Consider the following 18733-nt stretch of genomic DNA (forward strand, 5'->3'; position numbering starts at 1 on the left):
CAGGACACAGCCTGGCTATATACAAGACTATAAAGTCAGTTCCTGTTATACTGCTCTGATAAACACACTGTAGCAATGGGGATGAATAGACGTTTTTTTATTTAAATGTTTTATGTACAGCATAATTGCAAAATATTCCAATCACACATACACACATAGAAAAAAAGGCTTATCAGTGTTCCTCCCCATGCTCACTAAATAGAAGAGCCAGTTCTTGTAAATAAACTGCATTCATCTCTTTCCGCGGTGTTGACAAAAACACGTCTGGCACACTGACCATGACTTCCTGTCATGGTTCCTGTCATAATTTCCTGTTTATGACGGGAGGGAGTATTTCCCTAAACATAAATAAATAAATGCAATCCATTCATACTAAATACTGCACATTCAATTGTAACAACATTTCCATGTTTCCTTCAACATCCTATTGTTTAAATCTAACCACAGCTGAGATAAATAAGAGGCTGGTTCAGACACTTGTGTGTACAGTATCTAAAAACCAAACACAATGTACGATTGTTTAAGGCACTTCATCAGAGTAAAGCACACTGTAAATATGCGTTAAAAGTTTAAAACCCTCCCAGACAGGACTTCACATTTGTCAAATGCACTTAATAATAGTGTCTCATGCAGATAAGTATTATTTCTTGAAAGATACAGTATATGTGCTAAATACTTTCTTTCTTTGGGAAATACTCATGTTTTGAATATGGTGACTTTACATGTCTATAACTTTATGAATTGCTTCTCAGTCCGACAACATTCATTTGTACTACTATAACATTTGTCTGAGAAGGAACTATTGACATCTGCATTTCATTATGGTGGCTGGTTTGCAGATATTCACCCAATCTTTATTACAGTGTTACGCTGTTACCAGTGATTAGAGATAATACTGTGTGTACGTGTACGTTTGTAAATAGAGGAGGAGCAAGCTTGTTCACACTTATTGTATCAAATCAGACTTTGCCCTCAGCTCTCTTTAGGCAAACTACCTCACAAGACTTGACTTATACTGAGGTGAGCTCAGTTGTACTGCCTTAAAGTGTCTTAACATTTAAAAAAGAAACTGAACCTTTCCATTTAATTTATGCACATTTTTTGGCACTGAGTCACTCGGTGGATATGACATCCTTGAAGAGAAAACGCTTCCCATTAAGACCACCTAAATACTTGTGTGCACTGCTGGTCAAATATTCAGCATGAGCAGCACAATCAGAAAAACTGTCTAAAGCTGAACGCTTTAAAAAGGACACATTTGCTCAAATAGCTGTTGATGGTTATTAAAAAAAATACATGTAAAATCTTAAATATGGTTGGAAAATGTTGGCACTACCTCAAAATGAGTTTCATATTCAACTTCAAGGAAGTCCATACTGTACATATTAAGAGGCTTCATTAGTGATGCAATCACTGCAGAGGTCTTGGCCGGATGTCCATCCCAGTGTAGAACAACTGCTTGCTGCTGGTGATTGTCCTTTCTGCCGGCTAGATCTGAGCAACATAATGAGGCGTGTTGTTGTGTGTCACTTGGGAGCTCGGGGTGTTGCTGTTATTCTGGCTACACACCGGGCTGCATGTGTGTGTGAGCCTGCGAAGGTACTCTGCATGGACAGGCTTGTGGCTCTGCAGCACTCTAATGGCTTCGTCAACGTTGAACCACTTCCTCTTCCTTCCTGTGAAACATGGGAAAGACAAGGACCAATCAACAGGCAGAAGTGTGATGTGCTCAAGGACAGTTTGTCAACAAATATGGATTATACCTAATGGTTGGTGTTGTTGGGATTAAACCTAAGAACTAGTAGTATTACGTAGAGCCATCTAATAAATTAAAGGATGGACATATAATCAGCAATTCTTTTTCAAATAGATTTTCTTTTAATTTGGTGTTTTATACTGACAAAACAAAGACACTGCCTTAAGGAAATTGAGAAAACAATTGCCAGATAAATGAATAATAAAAGAATAATTATTTTACAAATATTTACCTTGTTTATATAATAAAACTCACTAGCAGTGCTGTTGTACCGGAGTGGTAAGGAAGCTTGCTCAATAGGCAAAATAACCTTAAATTGCCAAACCATTACATCATACAACATGGTCAAGGGTAAACTCTCCATCACATGTTGCAGCACTGAAGTCAGAGTGGAAATATACATTCCTGACCTTTAGTTGATGAAGACCCCATGTCACCAAACCTTCCTAAAAAAGCATCTTCCAATAAAACAACGTGTCCAGTAAACTGTCAGCTGGGAGTTATTTATACTTTAGCTTCAAACCCATCATCTCCAATTGTACTCCTCAAACAAGGAATTGTACATGGCCTGTGATTATCATAGGGTGGCATGAGATGGAGGGGCGGGGGTCAACCACTATATGTTGACACCCTGAGGTACACCAACGCTGGCCTCTCAGTGGAGGGGGAGAGAAAAAATTAAACATGCAGTGCAACAGAGGACAATAAGAAGGGGGCAGTGGAGAGTGATGATAACTCTGAGTTAGTGATTTAATAACATTAAACACACAAAAATAACTCCCCAAATCCCCACTGTGCAATAACCATGGTCTGTCTCTATGTATATACTGTAATATTTATCATAATTCTATTTTATTCATTTATTTATTTATTAATCCTGGTCATCTACATGACGATCCGAAGCTGTGTGCACTACTTACTGGTCGTAACTGTCAGACCTTTTAATCTGTGTGTTAATATGTCTGTTTTTAAAGCACTTGCTGGAGCAAGTAGCCCCCATCTGTACAATGACAATAAAAGCTTTTGAATTTGAACTGAAAAACAACTGTGCACAGCAAACACCCCTCCCCTGGTGAACTGTAGTTATATGGGCAAAAGTTAGTAAAAGCTACAGTTTTGAGTTGCATATAATTTGAAATATATAAACACGTTTAAAAAAAATAGTAATGAAGCACACATGCAGTGGTTATCTATTTAGGAAGACTAGTTGTTGCTCCATTTTTTCTGTCAGTATTTTGGGACAGTGAACACAGTAGATCGGATGGTTTGACTTCATAGCCAAGTATGTGTCTCAGTTTCTCAGTTTACAAAAGAGGCTCCAGCGGTCATTCTCAACAGTCCTTATCCTCAAAGAGACATCAAAATCTAAGAATTTGATTGAGAGTCAGAATATCTTGTGAATTATGATTGTGCACAGAAATGTCATTGGTGTAATGAAATTAAATACACATATTTAAATTTGCCCCAACCCAAATGTGTAGGGGGTTTGATACCCTAAATTAAATGCTTTTTGTTTTAATACTTTTTTGCAAAAGGCTTGGTATCTAGGTAAATATTTGTAACATCATTTATTTATCAGTTATCAGTAACACAATGAAAAAGAGAGACTTAAACGTGGATTCATACCAATCTTGACAGAGTCCTCCCAGTCTTCCAGTGTTTCCGTCACAATGAGGGTGTAGACGTATGTCCTGTGCTTACTGTCTTTATTCTGCTGCAAAGAGTAAAAGGAACTTTAAATGACACTATATAAAGGACAGAAATAAACATTAACGCAATGCCAGCCAAGCTGTCATAAACAATCAAATACGTAATAATAACTAGGGCTGCGAAAATAATCTGAATATTAATCCCAATATGGAATAGTGAAAATTCCAAATTGAGTATCTTTTAGAGGCAAAATATGTGTCAAAATATAATTCTGAATTAAAAGTATGGTGGAGCTGCAGAGATGTCTCAACATACTAAAAATGTAAAACTGGACTGGCACAAAAAGCATGAAGCATACATTGGCGTTATATCATGGTTACTAGCTGAAGTGATACAGGATTTTATACTGAATTATATAATGTATTTTATGCCCTGTGAGAGTTTATTACAATTGTTCTATAGTCTGACAAGCTTACCTCAAAAATCCCAAGTAGTCTGCCAAGCTTTCCCTTCACACCAGCCTGAACACACATGAAAGAAAACTCATCAAGAGTGACCACACTCTGTTGTTACAGTCACCAGTATGAAACATAACATGATGTAAATCATCGAGTACTCGATAAAGATGAAATCTTTGTGAAGAACTTCTAACTGTGCAATATTTCCTTACAGCTGCAACCCAGCCGGACCATGTGACCTGGTACTAGGAACAGCTCGCTCTGTTCTGATATGTATGCACATTCGTCTCATTTAGGACAGGAAAACTTCAGCAGGGTACTATCCCAGCATTGCCACATACTTGTGAGGCATCATAGGTAGACCTAAAGCTAGTCTGAATGACAGGAGGACACACAGACCGGGGGGCTAAACACAACTACAGTGTATGAGGCTGCGGCCCCACGAGGACGAATTCGGCCGTTTGCGTTACTGTTTAGTGTCATATAGACCGTTCGGCCACACGAGGACGACCGAATACAGCACTAAACGACTGAGGAAACGACAACGGGTCCCAAGGTGGATAGAAATGCATACGCCACTCTCTGGGGGGTCAAACAGCTCCGTGTGTGCGCCCTATACGGACATTTTCAGATCACTGATAGTGATTGCGCAATAGCCCCGCCTCTCCCCACCTCTTCTGCTCACCTCCGTTTACCCCGCGCCAGTGCTGAAGTGTTTCGCCACCAACAACAACAACAATGGCGGATCGCAGAGTTGCTATAGTGCTCCGGACCAGGGCCGGCCAGGCCAATTTGCCGCCCTAGGCAAGATTTTAGCTGGCAGGGACAGTGCACATTAATTGACATTTCTGTAACTGCGCCAGAGTTAGCCAACAGGCTATTTTTCGTCTGTAGTCCCTGGACAGATGTTAAAAGTCATCCTAAAAACAACATTTCACTTCAAATAACAGGTAAATACTATTAGTAAAACAACATTCAACAGAGATACTTATATTATGATAAAAGCATATATAAAAACATAAAAACTAAACTAAAATACAAGCATATATAAAAACATAAAAACTAAACAAAAATACAAGCATATACATAAAAACTAAACTAAAATACAAATTCACAAAGCAGACAGATACAGGTCAAGGCATATAAACAGAGCGTTGTCATGTACAGATTGTGTCAGTGTTGACAGAGCTGACTTTCCACTAACCATGTTTTTAAATTAGATTTAAATAAACTGCAGGTGTTTAGTTCTCTAGTCTTTACTGGGATTGAGTTCCACTGCAGCTTTAAAAGAAAAAGAAGATTGGCTGAATGAACTCTTCCTTAATTGAACAACGCAGTCTCCTCTTGTTGCAGCTCTTGTTGACCTGTTACAGGTGTGCGTATGGTGATAAAATGTCTGAGCGGAGGTGAGGTAAGGCCGTGTATTATTTTGTACATGGAGCAAGCATTTGCATATCTCATTACATGTTCCAGCTCAACAAGTTATATTTTGTGAGTATTGGGCAATGATGAGAATAAACTGACTTCTTATCTACTATTTTAAGTGTTTGTTTGTATAATGATTCCAGGGGTTTAAGAGTGGTTGTGCGGCATGTGAGCAGGTTGTTAAGCAGTATGTGATATGAGATAGAACCATAGAGTGGATGTACATCAGAGCCGCCTCTGTTGACATGCGGTTCCCGGTAAACCTCAAGTTGAACAGACTGAATTTGACCCTGTTGCAAACCTTTTTCACCTGAGCCTTAACATTGAGTCTTGAATCAATTAAGACCCCCAGGTATTTGTACTGTGAGACCACCTGTAGCCTCTCCCCGGACACAAACACATCTGGCTCAACGCAGGAGGACTTGGTTTTGGTGAAGAACATACATACAGTTTTAGTTTTTACTATGATTCGCACGTGCATGGTTGTGGCATGACCACAAAAACAAAGATATTGACACAAGATGTGTGCAACTGCATTTAGTTTCCTATCCATTTGAACATGATTTAAGTGGGGGGGGGCTCCTCTAGGGGTCCGGGGGCATACACCCCGGGAAGACTTTTTTTTTTCTTTATGGATATTTTACAAATCACTCTCCTTTCAAACTGTATTCTTGTTTATTAATAACATCTTTTTTGTACTGTCAGTATTTTATACCTGTTTTTCACCTGTTCTCTTATTTTTTTATAACTATAATGATCATATAAAGGTGTACCTTTACCTCACTGAGCTGAGGTTATCAGAGCCTCTCAGTCTTTCAGGAGAGAGCTCTCTAAAGCTCTCCCCCCCTCGCGGCCGCTTACACAGTAAATTCCAATGTTAATAAAAGCACACAGAAGCTGTGTACGTTTTTTGGGAGTTTGATTTATTTTATTTTTATGGGTGCTGTACGCAATATAGGCGTAGTTCTGTTAGTATAAGATTATAAGATGTACTTTGTTGATCCAAAATCGGGAAATTGTGTTGTTATGAAAAAAATATATATTTTTTTTATTTCTAACTTTTTTTTTTTTTCAATTTTCGGCGCCCCCTATGGGTTGATGCGCCCTTAGCATTCGCCTATACTGCCTATGCCGAGGGCCGGCCCTGCTCCGGACGCTATTGACCATGCTACAGTTGTTTGTGCAACATCTACAGCAATAATGATGAGGCAATAGCCCCGCCTCTCCCCACCTCTGCTGCTCACCCCCGCGTCAAAGTAAACTGCACCCTGAATTCAGATTATTTATCTTTCTCTCGCGAGTGAAGTCTAATCTGACAGGACGGAGACACGCAGCTCTGCTCACCTGAAGCTCCTCCCGCTGCAGCAAAACACACACTTCAAGTCAGATCATCACCCTTAGCTATTTTAATTACCTCTCAAACTAAACTAGTTATAAATATGTTTATGTTTACTGTCGGCCGGGTCACTGATTACTGGATAAACTGCTGCATGAGACAGACACTGACGCTGTCTGAAGAGAGGGAGGAAAAAGAGAGGCTCCGTGTATTTTATCATTATATTATATAGAGTCGTTATTAATTTTTTTAAAGCTCAATAAATAACAAAGAAGACCTTTGACCGGCACTTTTATAATTTTGTCCGGAAGATTTCAACTTTAATACACGCTGACTGGCGAAAAACTCTGCCCGGTTCCCTCGGCCCCCACCGCGGAGCATAAACAGAAGGGCAACCATGACAACCATGCTTCTTCGCTGCTTTTGTAGAGGAAGTTACAGCGCCACGTAGAGGCTCCTGCATATGTACTGCAGCTTCTCCAGCGGTTGGAGCTAAACGGAGCGGTCTCGTGTGGGCAGACACTATCCGGATAATTATTGCATGTGGACGGAAGCCGTTTGCGATTGCGTTTGCGTTAATCCTATGCGTTTAGCCGTTTTCGTCCTCGTGGGGCCGCAGCCTGAGTCGAGATCCATTCCTGTTTATGCACAGTCTGTGACTTACTGTATTTACTTGTACACAACTATGACCACTGAATTAGTTGTGGAAAAGTCATCAAACCGCATTCAACATGGTACACAATATATTGCTTTACTATCATCATCTCAATGTATATGATAAATGCATCTCAAAAGACTAGGATATTATTCTCAGGGGTCTTAAAGAGAGTCGGTACAGCAAAAAGAGAAGCAGAGCTGACTTCACTTTAATTTCTCTTTATTTATAGCAAGTCTTGTAGGAGCAAACCCAACAAAAGGTATGTAAATATAAGGGTCTCCAGATGATTAGTGGAGGGGGGGAAAAAAGTCATAAAAAGTCAGCTTTACAAAATACGTTTCATTTCCTGACTGGATACTAAACATACTGGCTAACCTCTTCAGGCTTTTTACAACATGTTCCAACAACATTTTTAGTTTAACTGGTCTTAAAACAAACCACACCTTGTGACGACAGTTGCTTTGACCACAAACATTTGTTCTCAAGCAAAAAGATCACCATATGAGAGAGTGAAGATGAAGCTAGACAGATACTACATGTTTAATTATCTAAAAAAAGTATCGCTGTGGCTGGCTGGGAGACCCAACTCCAGTAGATCATGGCTTTGTTTGACTCTTGCTGTGTATATCATGTTATTACATTACATGTTAGGTGCTTTTATCCAAAGCGACTTACATACTTAATGTGGGCAATCCCCACAGGAGCAATTTGGGGTGAAGTGTCTTGCCCAGGGACACAACAACATGCAGTGGGGTTTGAACCTGTGCTCCCCTGATCCGAACACCAACGTACTAGTCCACTGCGCCACAGCCTGTTATAACCTGAATGCTGTAGCTTTGTGATGAAGAACCACAAAAGATTTATCAAAGTTGTATTTGTAGTACATTCCATTCACTTTAGTCAAAATGTCACACTTTAGTGATTATTGAAAGAAATGGCAATCAACCTCTCCTGATCAGATAGATAAATGTCACATCTGCACAGATTATAGCAATCACACTAACATTGATCTTGACAGCAGGGTATTAAACATGATGTTCTGAATTGTTAGTTTGCCACAAGTAGTGGGTTCGTAGCTCATCTATATTCAGGTGCATGTCTGGTCTGTGAGGCACAGGATGTGGGTAACTGGAAACCCGTTCCCAAATGTCACTGCCATACTTCAAAACTGTCAGCACACTTCTATCCAAGGCAGGGACTCACATTGCACTGGAGTTCAACCACCAGCCATCTCCTTCACTGAACTACAGAACAGTGCACGTGTAGTTCAACTATCACGGTTAAATATGTACACCCATCATCTGGATCCATACACCATCGGGAGGATCTCAAAGTGTAACCCATGACAACACTCACTCTCAAGGATGGCTGCCATATTCACTTTATGTTTATGATAATGATCATTTGGGTCTGTGCCTTTAACATATCAATGTTGTCAATTCATGTTCTGGTGTAATGTAACATTAAAGGGTCTCAGAAAAATTGCATAATGAGCCACAACGACTTCTTAGCCTGCTTTGAGTTTTGTCAACTCTATCATCACACAATGTAGGACTGAGTCTGTTCTTACTCATGCGTTCATATTCATGTGGTAGGTTGCAGAGATTTTTTTGAGGACAGGAAATTACCTAATTCACAATGTCCTTACTCTGCCTCCTGTTGATCTACTACTTTCCTTTTTAGACAACACAGCTAGTGTGAGTAATGCTGTTGATCAGCTGACTCATTACTCACATGTTGGAAATTCAACAACCAAGTCCTACTTTCACCTGCATTTATTCTGAATCTGAAATCCTCAAAGTACCTCAAAACTTTACTTAAGTGTATTGGAAGCATGTAACGTGTTTGCAATTTGTAGATACACATGCAAAAACACTATGGACATGTTTTACTGGTTGCTTTAAAGTAGTTTCAACACATAATAAAATAAGCGCAGTTACATGATGCCGGTGTCTGGTTTTTTCAGTGGATGAGCTCACCTCCTCGTACACCTCCCTGACGGCGGCCCCACAGGGCTCCTCCTTTGGCTCCATTCCTCCTCCTGGCACAATCCATTGGTCTGGATGTCGACTGCTGCTCACTAGAAGCACCTGCCAATAAGAAAGGCCTTGGTCAGGTCCCTGAGGCAGAGTTCAGGGTGCCAGAAACACGCCAACGGCATTCCCAAGTTTAAACTCGGTCGTCACTTTAGGTGTCTGGTGGCAACTGAGTGTGGGGCTAGTCATTCAGCAGGATCCGTATCAAAAATCTAGCATCTCATGCCGGTCATTCAATTAATGCAATATGAGCGCGGTGTGCATTGGGCTGCTGAGCATGTCCTGTTATTTGTCACATAATCTAAATAAGAGTTGAGATGAGAGTAACGGTGGTAAATGTTCCTGCATTCAAAGCACAAGTAGATACTGATGATAAACAAACAAAGATTTACTTTAATTGGTATGAAGTAACATTACATTTAATATAATGTTCTCAACACTTAAGCCAAACTCACTTTTCCTGCCTGAGAGTTTTTCTGTCTGACATAAAAGGATATAATGAAAGCAACACCTTTAGGGAATTTCTAATATTGTAGGTGGACTATACGTTGCAAAACAATGCATTATCAAGATGGACAGCCTTTAAACCAGGGGTGTCAAACTCAATTTCATCGCGGGCCACATTAGAATTATGGTTGCACTCAAAGGGCCGGTGGTAACTTTAAGACTATATAAATATACATAGATAATAAATATAAAATAATGTATAATTTTACAATATTTCCTCTGCATTGGATTATTATCGGATAGGGTAATAACTTCATAATTAACTACGTCTGAAAGCAGAAGTCTAGGGCAAATCATTGCAAGTCTCTTCAGTGCATGTCACAAAATGAGATGCATTGTGGGACATGTAGTTTATGGGCAACGTTCTCCTGTAAAGCGGCACGTAACATTATAATAAACTTATTATATTCTTTGCAAGCTCTTGTGGGCCACATAAAATGAAGTGGCGGGCCGGATTTGGCCCCCGGGCCTTGAGTTTGACACCCCTGCTTTAAACAGAATGTAGGATAAGATTGTATCTGAAACAGCTCCACAATAACTATTGTATTAAATCATTCCAGCCATCATTTTCTTAATAAATAATCAAATTGTTTGCTTTAAAAACAGACAACAATGAAACATTCAAAACTTGAGGTGGAAAAACATGACAAAAGATGACAGGTCAGGCATCTCATCTGAACTGATCAAACTAATTCGGCACAGTGTTATTAACTGACCTCAATCAAATGAAGCTAGGTATTTTTAAGGACGGCGTCCCTCTAGAGATGCAGTCACTTAAAACCCTATCTGGCATCCCACTGACCTGTGAATAATTCCTGCATCCTTTCAAACTTGTTACATGTTAGTCGAGCTCTCTTGACAGCTAAGGTTCATCAAAAACAAGAACTCAAAAATCAGCATGCACACAGCGAGATCATTATTGGTGCTAGTTTCTGAATGTCCGCTGCTTGTTATACACTATATAGAACACCAATGTCCCAGCTGAGATTTAGGTATATTGAAAATGGATCGGCATTCCTCCCTGGACCCGATAGTGAATGCATGGCAGATTAGTGAGGAGCACTAATGATAACATCTTCACGGCTGTCAAAGGTGGTCAACGTCGCACAGAAAATACTTTGATGAGTGAAACTTCACGCCGGTGACTTGGCTGTATTTCAATTCTGTAACCTCGTTATGAGGAGTAAGATATCCCTCAAGAAATCTCAGGACTCAACCTCGTCATGAGTAGCACACTATGAAACTAAAACTTAAAACTCACAAACAGCTCCTGTTCACATGTTTACGTACTTTGGGTCGTTGATATAATGGCTTAAATGCAAGTGGGTGTCTGTGTTCTTGCATTAACAAACACTCTCTGGGGACCGTGTGACTTATTCTCAACACAGGCCACTCTGTCAACATTTATGTACTGATAACAGGCCAAGTTAGGAGGTACAGGTTATTCCACTGTCAGTTAATATCACATTCAGTGAATTCAATCTGCAGTTGCCACCTTCGCACTTAAACCTGCGGTTAGATCGTTACCTCACTGGGTCACGTACTCTTAATAGAGCCATTTGCATTAGGAATCATTTAACCTGCATGAACAATTATGACAAAAGTGCAAAATAATTGCCAATTTAACGATGTAAAAGAACGATGCATCCCTTAAGGCACCTTCTTGATTTCATTCCTTCTTAGTTTTTATTTAGTCTAGTTTACAGTGCCAAAAAAGGATGACGTCATGTATATTGTCTTAAAACATTGACTCAAAGTAGAGTAGATTTAAGTAGGATTTTTGCACACCCTGTAATGTCAAAGTGAAATCTGATTGTTATATTGTAATTTGAATAGTCCAAAATAAGGGCTATGCTAATATAGTTCATGTCCAGTAGAGTGTTACACTCTGTGTGACATTATTGTGGAGTAAAGAGTTGTTGAGGAGGTGAATAATAGCAGATAGCAGCAGTGGGGAGTGTGCCCTGCAAGAGCCCCTCAGACAGCGCAGGGCCAGGGGGGCACTGGTGGCTGTCTCACTGACACAAATGCACACAACACACACATGCATGCCCGATTTCACACAAACGCCATGTGAAACACGTAAGCCCTTCCACGTACGCAGCTACTCACACACACTCCCAGCCAAAAGGCTTTTCAAAAACCACTGATCAGCAGTCGCCTTTCTGAACGAAAACAAAAGAGCTGGGCAGACGAGGTGAATGACCTCGGCACTCACGTCAACATCAGCTTTAAGGTGATCAACAATTCATTACGTAAGACACTGAGGTTATATTTTAATCTATTTATTTCAGATTTGTATTATAGCTGTTGCAAGACATAAATAAACAGTGACTAGACGTATAACTTCTATACAATATAATGCAAACCAATAATACATTATTGCTTCTGATGCTTTTCTAATTGAGCTTTCAGTATAACATTGCAATATTGTTTTAGAAAATAAGATGAGGACACTTGATTATTGTTTACTGACTTCCTGCTAAAGAATACTGTGATGATATGAATATGCTATTTGACCGTTGCATGTTGTCAAAAGAAATTATTCTCAAATAAATGTAATAATAAACTGACTTATTGAGGTTCTTGTTTTACATGTGTAAAATATTGTTTCTGTGTTAAAGTGTGATGAATAATGTTTTCCTGATCTTGTAAGTTATAGTGTTAAAGACTCAGGCCATATTAAATTAACATGGTCACGTTCGTTTCCATTTCTCCAGCTGTAATTTGAAAAATGCACTTCAGGAATGCACTACTGTATTGTTGAGATTTGGTTTTTTCTTATGAAGGATAAAAGGACTTAGCTACTACAACTGCATTTGTTGTGCAACCCTAAAAAACTATGTGATTGTACATCAATTTCTGGTATATTTGATATTATTCCCTAATATATCAATTAAATATTAAGTTAATATCAAAGAAACACTGGTTTCAACCATTTTGCCCAGCCAAAATCCCAGATTTGATTATAATTTTGTTAACTGCATTATACTAACTGGATAGTGTACACTGGAGCATACTTATAGCATAATGACTAACAGTACTTCATATGACAGTTACAGCTACAGTACTATGATGATATCAAAAATAAAAATACAGTAAGTCATTATGTTGTGTTCCCTTGAATTAAAGGGTGAAAATGAACATATGACATTATTGTTCAAATAAGTACAAAAGTACAAACAACATAAAGTCACCCTGTCGAATGTTTTCTGCAGACCTGTTCCTGGACTCCAGCTGATGTTGAGGAAGTGACTGTAACGCAGGCATGCAGACTGGATGGATAAGTTACCACATGACATGAGGCACATCTAATCACAGCACACATGGTGACCGTGAAGGAACAGGTCGGTTGGGCATGAGACCATTGAGTCATGTGCCAGCGCAATCAACAACAATCAAAGTGACTTTTAGCTGATGTCAGCACTCTGTCACAGACAAGCAGCAGAGAGAGAGACGGAGAGAGTGATGAGGAAGAGGAGAGGGGGGAGGGGAGCACGAGGAGCAGGAAAGAAAATCTGTCAGGGGACAGCAAGTGCCTGCACCTTGTTTCTATAAATTGCAGCTGATAGGTCACTTGGTGTTTAGGACACAGTGTAACACTCAACCCCCCCCCCCAGCCAGCCAGCCAGCCTCCTACGACCCCAGGCAGACATGCTCCGTTATCTCAGACAACCCGTGCCCTCAGTGTTCAACCTATTGTATATAAACTCAGCCTTAAATACTAACCCAGCAAGAGAAAAGTACTTTCCGGAGGCATCAAATGAAAATTCCTGCACTCTTTACATCTTATTTTGTATCAGCCACATGATCCTGTTAGGTGGCAGGATGCATTTGATATTAATATCCAAGGTGAAAGGTCACATTTGATTTAAAGGTAAGCATTTTTGAGTGAGCGTGTGCAAACTGAGCCAATGTGGGACAAGTTTTGCTGCCTAGATGCTAATTCTGCTATCAAAGTATTGATTCTACTATACCAGCAATACTGCCATTTATGTATATACTGTTGCAGCTTTATCTGTTTCCTCTTCCTCCTAATTTATAATTCTAACCATTCACTATTGCCTATATATGATATGCTCATTCTGGCATTGTTTTTCTTTGTTTATTTGGGTATTTACCATTTTTCTATGCTAGAATTGTGCACTGTATGTGTGACAGATACAAATATTGAATTTTGAAAACATGCAACCTTAGCCTTATTTATTCTTCATAAGAATATATCAGGCTAAGGTTGCAGAACTGCATTGTGAACTTACTACATTTTAAGTCAATTGCACATGGGATACTATAAAGGCAGCAGCAAAAGAGTGGAGGTGTGGCAGGATGCCTCAGCAAAAGGATTAGTGATCACAAAAACATGTGTTGATATGGAAATTATCCTGTACAATAACCACATCAGCTGATGCTAGTGCAAGGTAGACAACAACACCAATGTGCATGAATGTAGATGCAATATTTTAAAAAGACAGATGGTATTTAATGGCTTAGGAGCGTTACATACCAAAATGACACGACAGTTCATAATCACATCCAATTTTAGATCTATAAAATGCATCAGCGGTTGAAGAGATATGTAACATTATTGAGGGTGCAAGGCTGTCAGTGTCAATACTTGAGCCAGCACAGTGTGCAGTGGCAGGACACAGAGGGGATGTCTTTATGAATTATTAGTTATCTGGATTTCCTCCTGGACAGGAAATTAAAAATGATGGGGCTCCTGCTGTGTGCTGGTTACAATAAATGCAGTATGAGACCCCTTGTTGTTTTATATGTCAAGTATTTTGGATTTTAGCCAGGTTAGTTTCACTAATTAAAAACACGTGAGCAGACTCACGCACACAACATTCAACTGAAAATCGGCCTGCACTATGGCGTACACTTTAAAACTACTTAACGATAGTTTAGTAAAAAAGTAACATTGTCAACAATAAAGCTTAGTAGTATAACGTTTAACCACTAACTCCAGCCGTGGACAAACATCCCTCTCACCTCTTCCTCATTTTCGTTTTTAAAACACACACACGCCGCTCTCTTTTTGAACCCTTCGCCGTCGTACGTCCTGGTCTGGTTGGGCTTCAACTTCATCATTTATGTTCCCAATCGTCGAGTGTCCGGAAAAAATGTTTGTAAAGCGAAAATCTGGATTCAACCAGACGCTGGAGAATGTGGATTTCCGAGGGAGAGAGGGAGGGCAAGAGTGTATCTCCCGAAATACTCCCAACTTTAAGCTTCTTCACAGACAGTCCTGGTTACAAAGTGTGCACTCGGTCCATTCATTCCTGGGCAATGTCAGACAGCTTCTGCTCGTATATTGTACCTACCATGGTGGTTTATCGCCGCTGTCAACACGCATGATTCAACAGACTCTCTCCCATCTGAGCTGGGAGATGCGAGCTGCTACCAGCTGATCTGAGAGCTGCCTGTCAGCCCCAAGTTACAACCACTTTCATGTTCATCATTAACAGCAGGATTGATAAGCCAAACATAGATCAAGTGTCTGCATACAGCTGCCAGCTCCACTGTGTGTTTCAGTACTGCTAACAGTAATCATCAGAAACACAAGTGATGGCTTTAAAAATGCACGCTTTCAAGTGCCGCTCATAAAATCTTCACCCTTAACTGAGAAGCTTTAAAGATAATTTTAGAGCCTTTTGTGAGATATACATAGCAGGACATAAGCCGCGTTCACACTGCGGTACTTTTCTCACAAAGGTTCATGCGAACTTAGTTCATGATCGCGTTCACACCAAAAAGAGCCGGTACTAAAAGTAGTTCATGCGAACCTTTTTACCCCCTCGAAAGTCCCTGCTAGAGAGCGGGGACTTTCGAGCGGCTCTTTTTTGAGAAAAGAGCTATATTCCTGATTGGCTGGGCGAATTGCAAACCACGCCCCGTAAAACTCCCAAAAAGTTTTGTGAAGCCGCCATTTTATTATCCTCGCATTAGCATTATTAGCATTAGCCCAGCGCAGAAACGCAGAGAGACTAACTTATGGCAACACAAAATAAAACATGGGAGCGGTGGAGATGAGGAGGTGTCGGCGTTCTGGCGATTTACTCGGAAGGCTTCAGTAGAAGCTGCTGGGAGTCCCAGCAGCTTCTACTGAAGCCAGTCCCCAACTCCGGGGACTTCCGGCCGGGGACTTTGGGCGGCCTGAAGTGGGTTGCGGCCTGCCAGTACACCCAAAGCAGAAGAAGAAGAAGTGACGTCAGCGGCTTCATTTGCCTAATCCACCCCCAGGGACTTTTTCTGGTGTGAACGCGATTTGTACTTAGTTCATGCGAACTAAATTCGCATGAACCTTTGTGGGAAAAGTACCGCAGTGTGAACGCGGCTCTTGTAACCGTTTGTTACAAACATACATCCAATTATCCTCCATCCTATGTTTTAACATCAATCATCCCTTTTTAATTATCTGAACATTTTTATATTCTGTTGTATTTACAGAAATTAAAAATATTTTAAAGAGGTAGAATGGTAGGGGCTCAATCATTTTCACATTGAAATGTACAGAACCAAAAGTAAATAGACACACAGACCCAACAATATACACTTAAATTAATTAATAAATAAACCATAATCTTGCATTTTCCTTATTATTTGAAATGCCTAAACTCATACATTGGCAACTAAACTACTACTACTATTTTGATTCTGATGAGCCAACTTCTCACTGTAACTGAAGCAAGCATAAGGCCGTCCCTTGCAGTTTTAAGGTCAAATCAAGAAAATTATGTTCAGCTGAGTGAGAAGCCTGCTGGTGACACTCCATGGGTATTTACAGCAGCATGTAGCAAAGCCTGTAATATACGGCTGTGCAGAGGCCTATACAAAGCTCAGGGTCTCCCTCTAGTGGAAGTGGACTTTCCTCAGACCCCAGGATGTGTTCAAGAGTCAAAATGTTCAGAGATGTTTAAAAGTGACGGTGTCTGAGTAGCTGGATGTGTTTTCTTCTTGAAGACTGCAAATGTGTACCTCTGGTAGTCAGCCGTGTTTCAAAATGGTTCGTCTTAATTCTCACTCACTGGGGAAATAATAATACTCCACTGGGAGGGAGAAAGGAAATAAAGTGCACAAAAACGTCTTTGGTTGGAATCAGTGGCGCCAGCAGGGGGGCCAGGGGGGGCCATGGCCACCCTGATATATTTGTTTGCCCCCCCACTGCCCCCCCCCCCCCCACCACACACACCGCCTCGCCAGTCACGTATGCGTAGTAGTTTATCTGATATTTCACAACAAATACACAGCCAGCGAGTCGCTTGATTTGAGCTTCCAACACTCATACTGCAGCCCCTCCCTCTCCCTCTGCTACCATGGTAACACTCTGATACTCGGCGCACCACTCTCTGAGATTCGCACAGACAGCAGCAAGTTGCAGCAAAACGTTTCTTTCTACTGACTGGACTGGAGTTCAAAAATCCACCAGACTTCTAGAAGGTAAGTCGTATACGTTCGTTGCCTGTTAAGCCCCACAACACTTTAGGCTTTAGTGTGTTAGCTTTAGGTAGCAAAAAACGGAGATATGCTTACCTTTAGCTGTTATTCTGATCAAAATGTGTGTTCAATGGTATTAAAACGAGAAAAACGCTGGAAGACCTGGAAAACAGGCTCGAGGCTCAGTAAAGGCTGGCTTGGCTTCAGGTATAATTTGTCTGTAAACACACTTTGGCAGCTATCCAAGTTAGCTTAGCGTTAGTTTAACTTGCTAAATTAACGTCAGCTGATGTCGGTATGCTGGGCTGGTGTAATGCGTAGGCTACTATTAATCACTGCTGTGTGTAATGTCAATTTGCAGAAAATGAAGAGAAAGTCAACAGACATCTCTTCTTATTTTAAGAAGAAGATGAGTAAAGGAGAGACAGAGCTGGCAGGGGAGCAGCAGCATAGGGCAAGTGAGGAGATGGCTGGCCCATCTCCTCACTTGTCTGATACATGCTAGAAAGTACATGTGGAACTCTGTTTTGTAAAAGTGAAACTACAGTTTTATTAATGTGATTGTGACCTTTGTAATCATTTAAGTCTTCTACACATTTTAGGTCTGCAGCTCCTTCAAAATGAAACGAGAATCTATGCAGTTGTTCCTCTTCTGTGTTCTGAGCCGACCATTAGTCAAGTTTGTTTTCATAATGTTCTGTATGCTAATTTAAAAAAAGGGTAACCAGTTTGTTTATAAAGTATAAATATACATATGCAAAACAAATGGAATACAAGCTATATGTATTACTCTCACCACAGTGGCCTAATCTAAATAAAATAGAAATATGTCTCGTCACCTATTTTCTGTCTAATACTAAAAGGTGGTGTTTTGTATCATTTATAATGTTTTGAATTTGCTATAAAGGTCAATAATAGATGGTGTTTTTGTGTTCAATCACATTATGTATTTACCATTCTATACCCCTTGAGTTTTTGCTGTTGTGTATTGTATGTGTTGAGAATGCTGAACATTGTGTGCCTTACAATAAAGGAACTTGTTTAAATTAAGCTGTATTCGTCTTTTTAAAAGGAAAGAACAACTATATAAAAAACAAAACAATAAATCACCAACACATGTATACATAACACAAAACAAGGTTCTTTTAAATGTTGTTTGAAGTAAAATGTTAACTATCCGTATTATATTCACTTCAGATGAATAGTATCAGAAAATGTAAAATAAGAAACCAAAGTATATCAGTAGGTGAATCTCTTTGCCATTGTTTTCATCTAGTCTATACTTTTACAACAATTAAATTCTTGGTTTTGGTGGGCCACCCCAAGATTTTCAGTGGTCCCATTTGGCCACCCCTATGAACAATTTCTGGAGGCGCCACTGGTTGGCATGTGCAAAAACTGCTTTTAAAATTTATAATTAAAATGCATCATCACATCCAGACAGCTCACAACTCTGCACAATAAAATATT

At 40.0% G+C, this 18733-nt stretch overlaps 2 protein-coding genes across 4 annotated transcripts in view; one reads left to right on the forward strand and one right to left on the reverse strand.

Moving 5' to 3' along the window:
- Positions 1 to 96: 96 nt before the first annotated feature.
- nudt4a (nudix (nucleoside diphosphate linked moiety X)-type motif 4a) lies at positions 97 to 15505 on the reverse strand. 3 transcript variants are annotated; one of them, XM_034085955.2, is made up of 5 exons: positions 14819 to 15505; positions 9263 to 9373; positions 3883 to 3927; positions 3383 to 3467; positions 97 to 1676 (listed from the first exon to the last, which is right to left on the reverse strand). In XM_034085955.2, the coding sequence occupies exons 1-5, from the start codon at positions 14915 to 14917 to the stop codon at positions 1489 to 1491; spliced, it is 528 nt and encodes a 175-aa protein (XP_033941846.1). In that variant the 5' UTR covers positions 14918 to 15505; the 3' UTR covers positions 97 to 1488. The 3 variants fall into 3 exon arrangements, with proteins under 3 accessions (XP_033941846.1, XP_033941847.1, XP_033941845.1); XM_034085956.2 differs by having other exon boundaries at positions 3383 to 3470; positions 15151 to 15502; XM_034085954.2 differs by having other exon boundaries at positions 3383 to 3470; positions 14819 to 15499.
- c1qtnf13 (C1q and TNF related 13) overlaps positions 13490 to 18733 on the forward strand; it is a 35772-nt gene continuing 30528 nt past the window's right edge. Inside the window, exon 1 of the mRNA XM_034085953.2 lies at positions 13490 to 13703. The gene's annotated coding sequence lies outside the window, so the exon portion shown is untranslated. The remainder of the gene's footprint in view (positions 13704 to 18733) is intronic.

Source organism: Pseudochaenichthys georgianus, chromosome 6 (assembly GCF_902827115.2).
Source record: "Pseudochaenichthys georgianus chromosome 6, fPseGeo1.2, whole genome shotgun sequence".
NCBI classification, from domain to species: Eukaryota; Metazoa; Chordata; class Actinopteri; order Perciformes; family Channichthyidae; genus Pseudochaenichthys; species Pseudochaenichthys georgianus.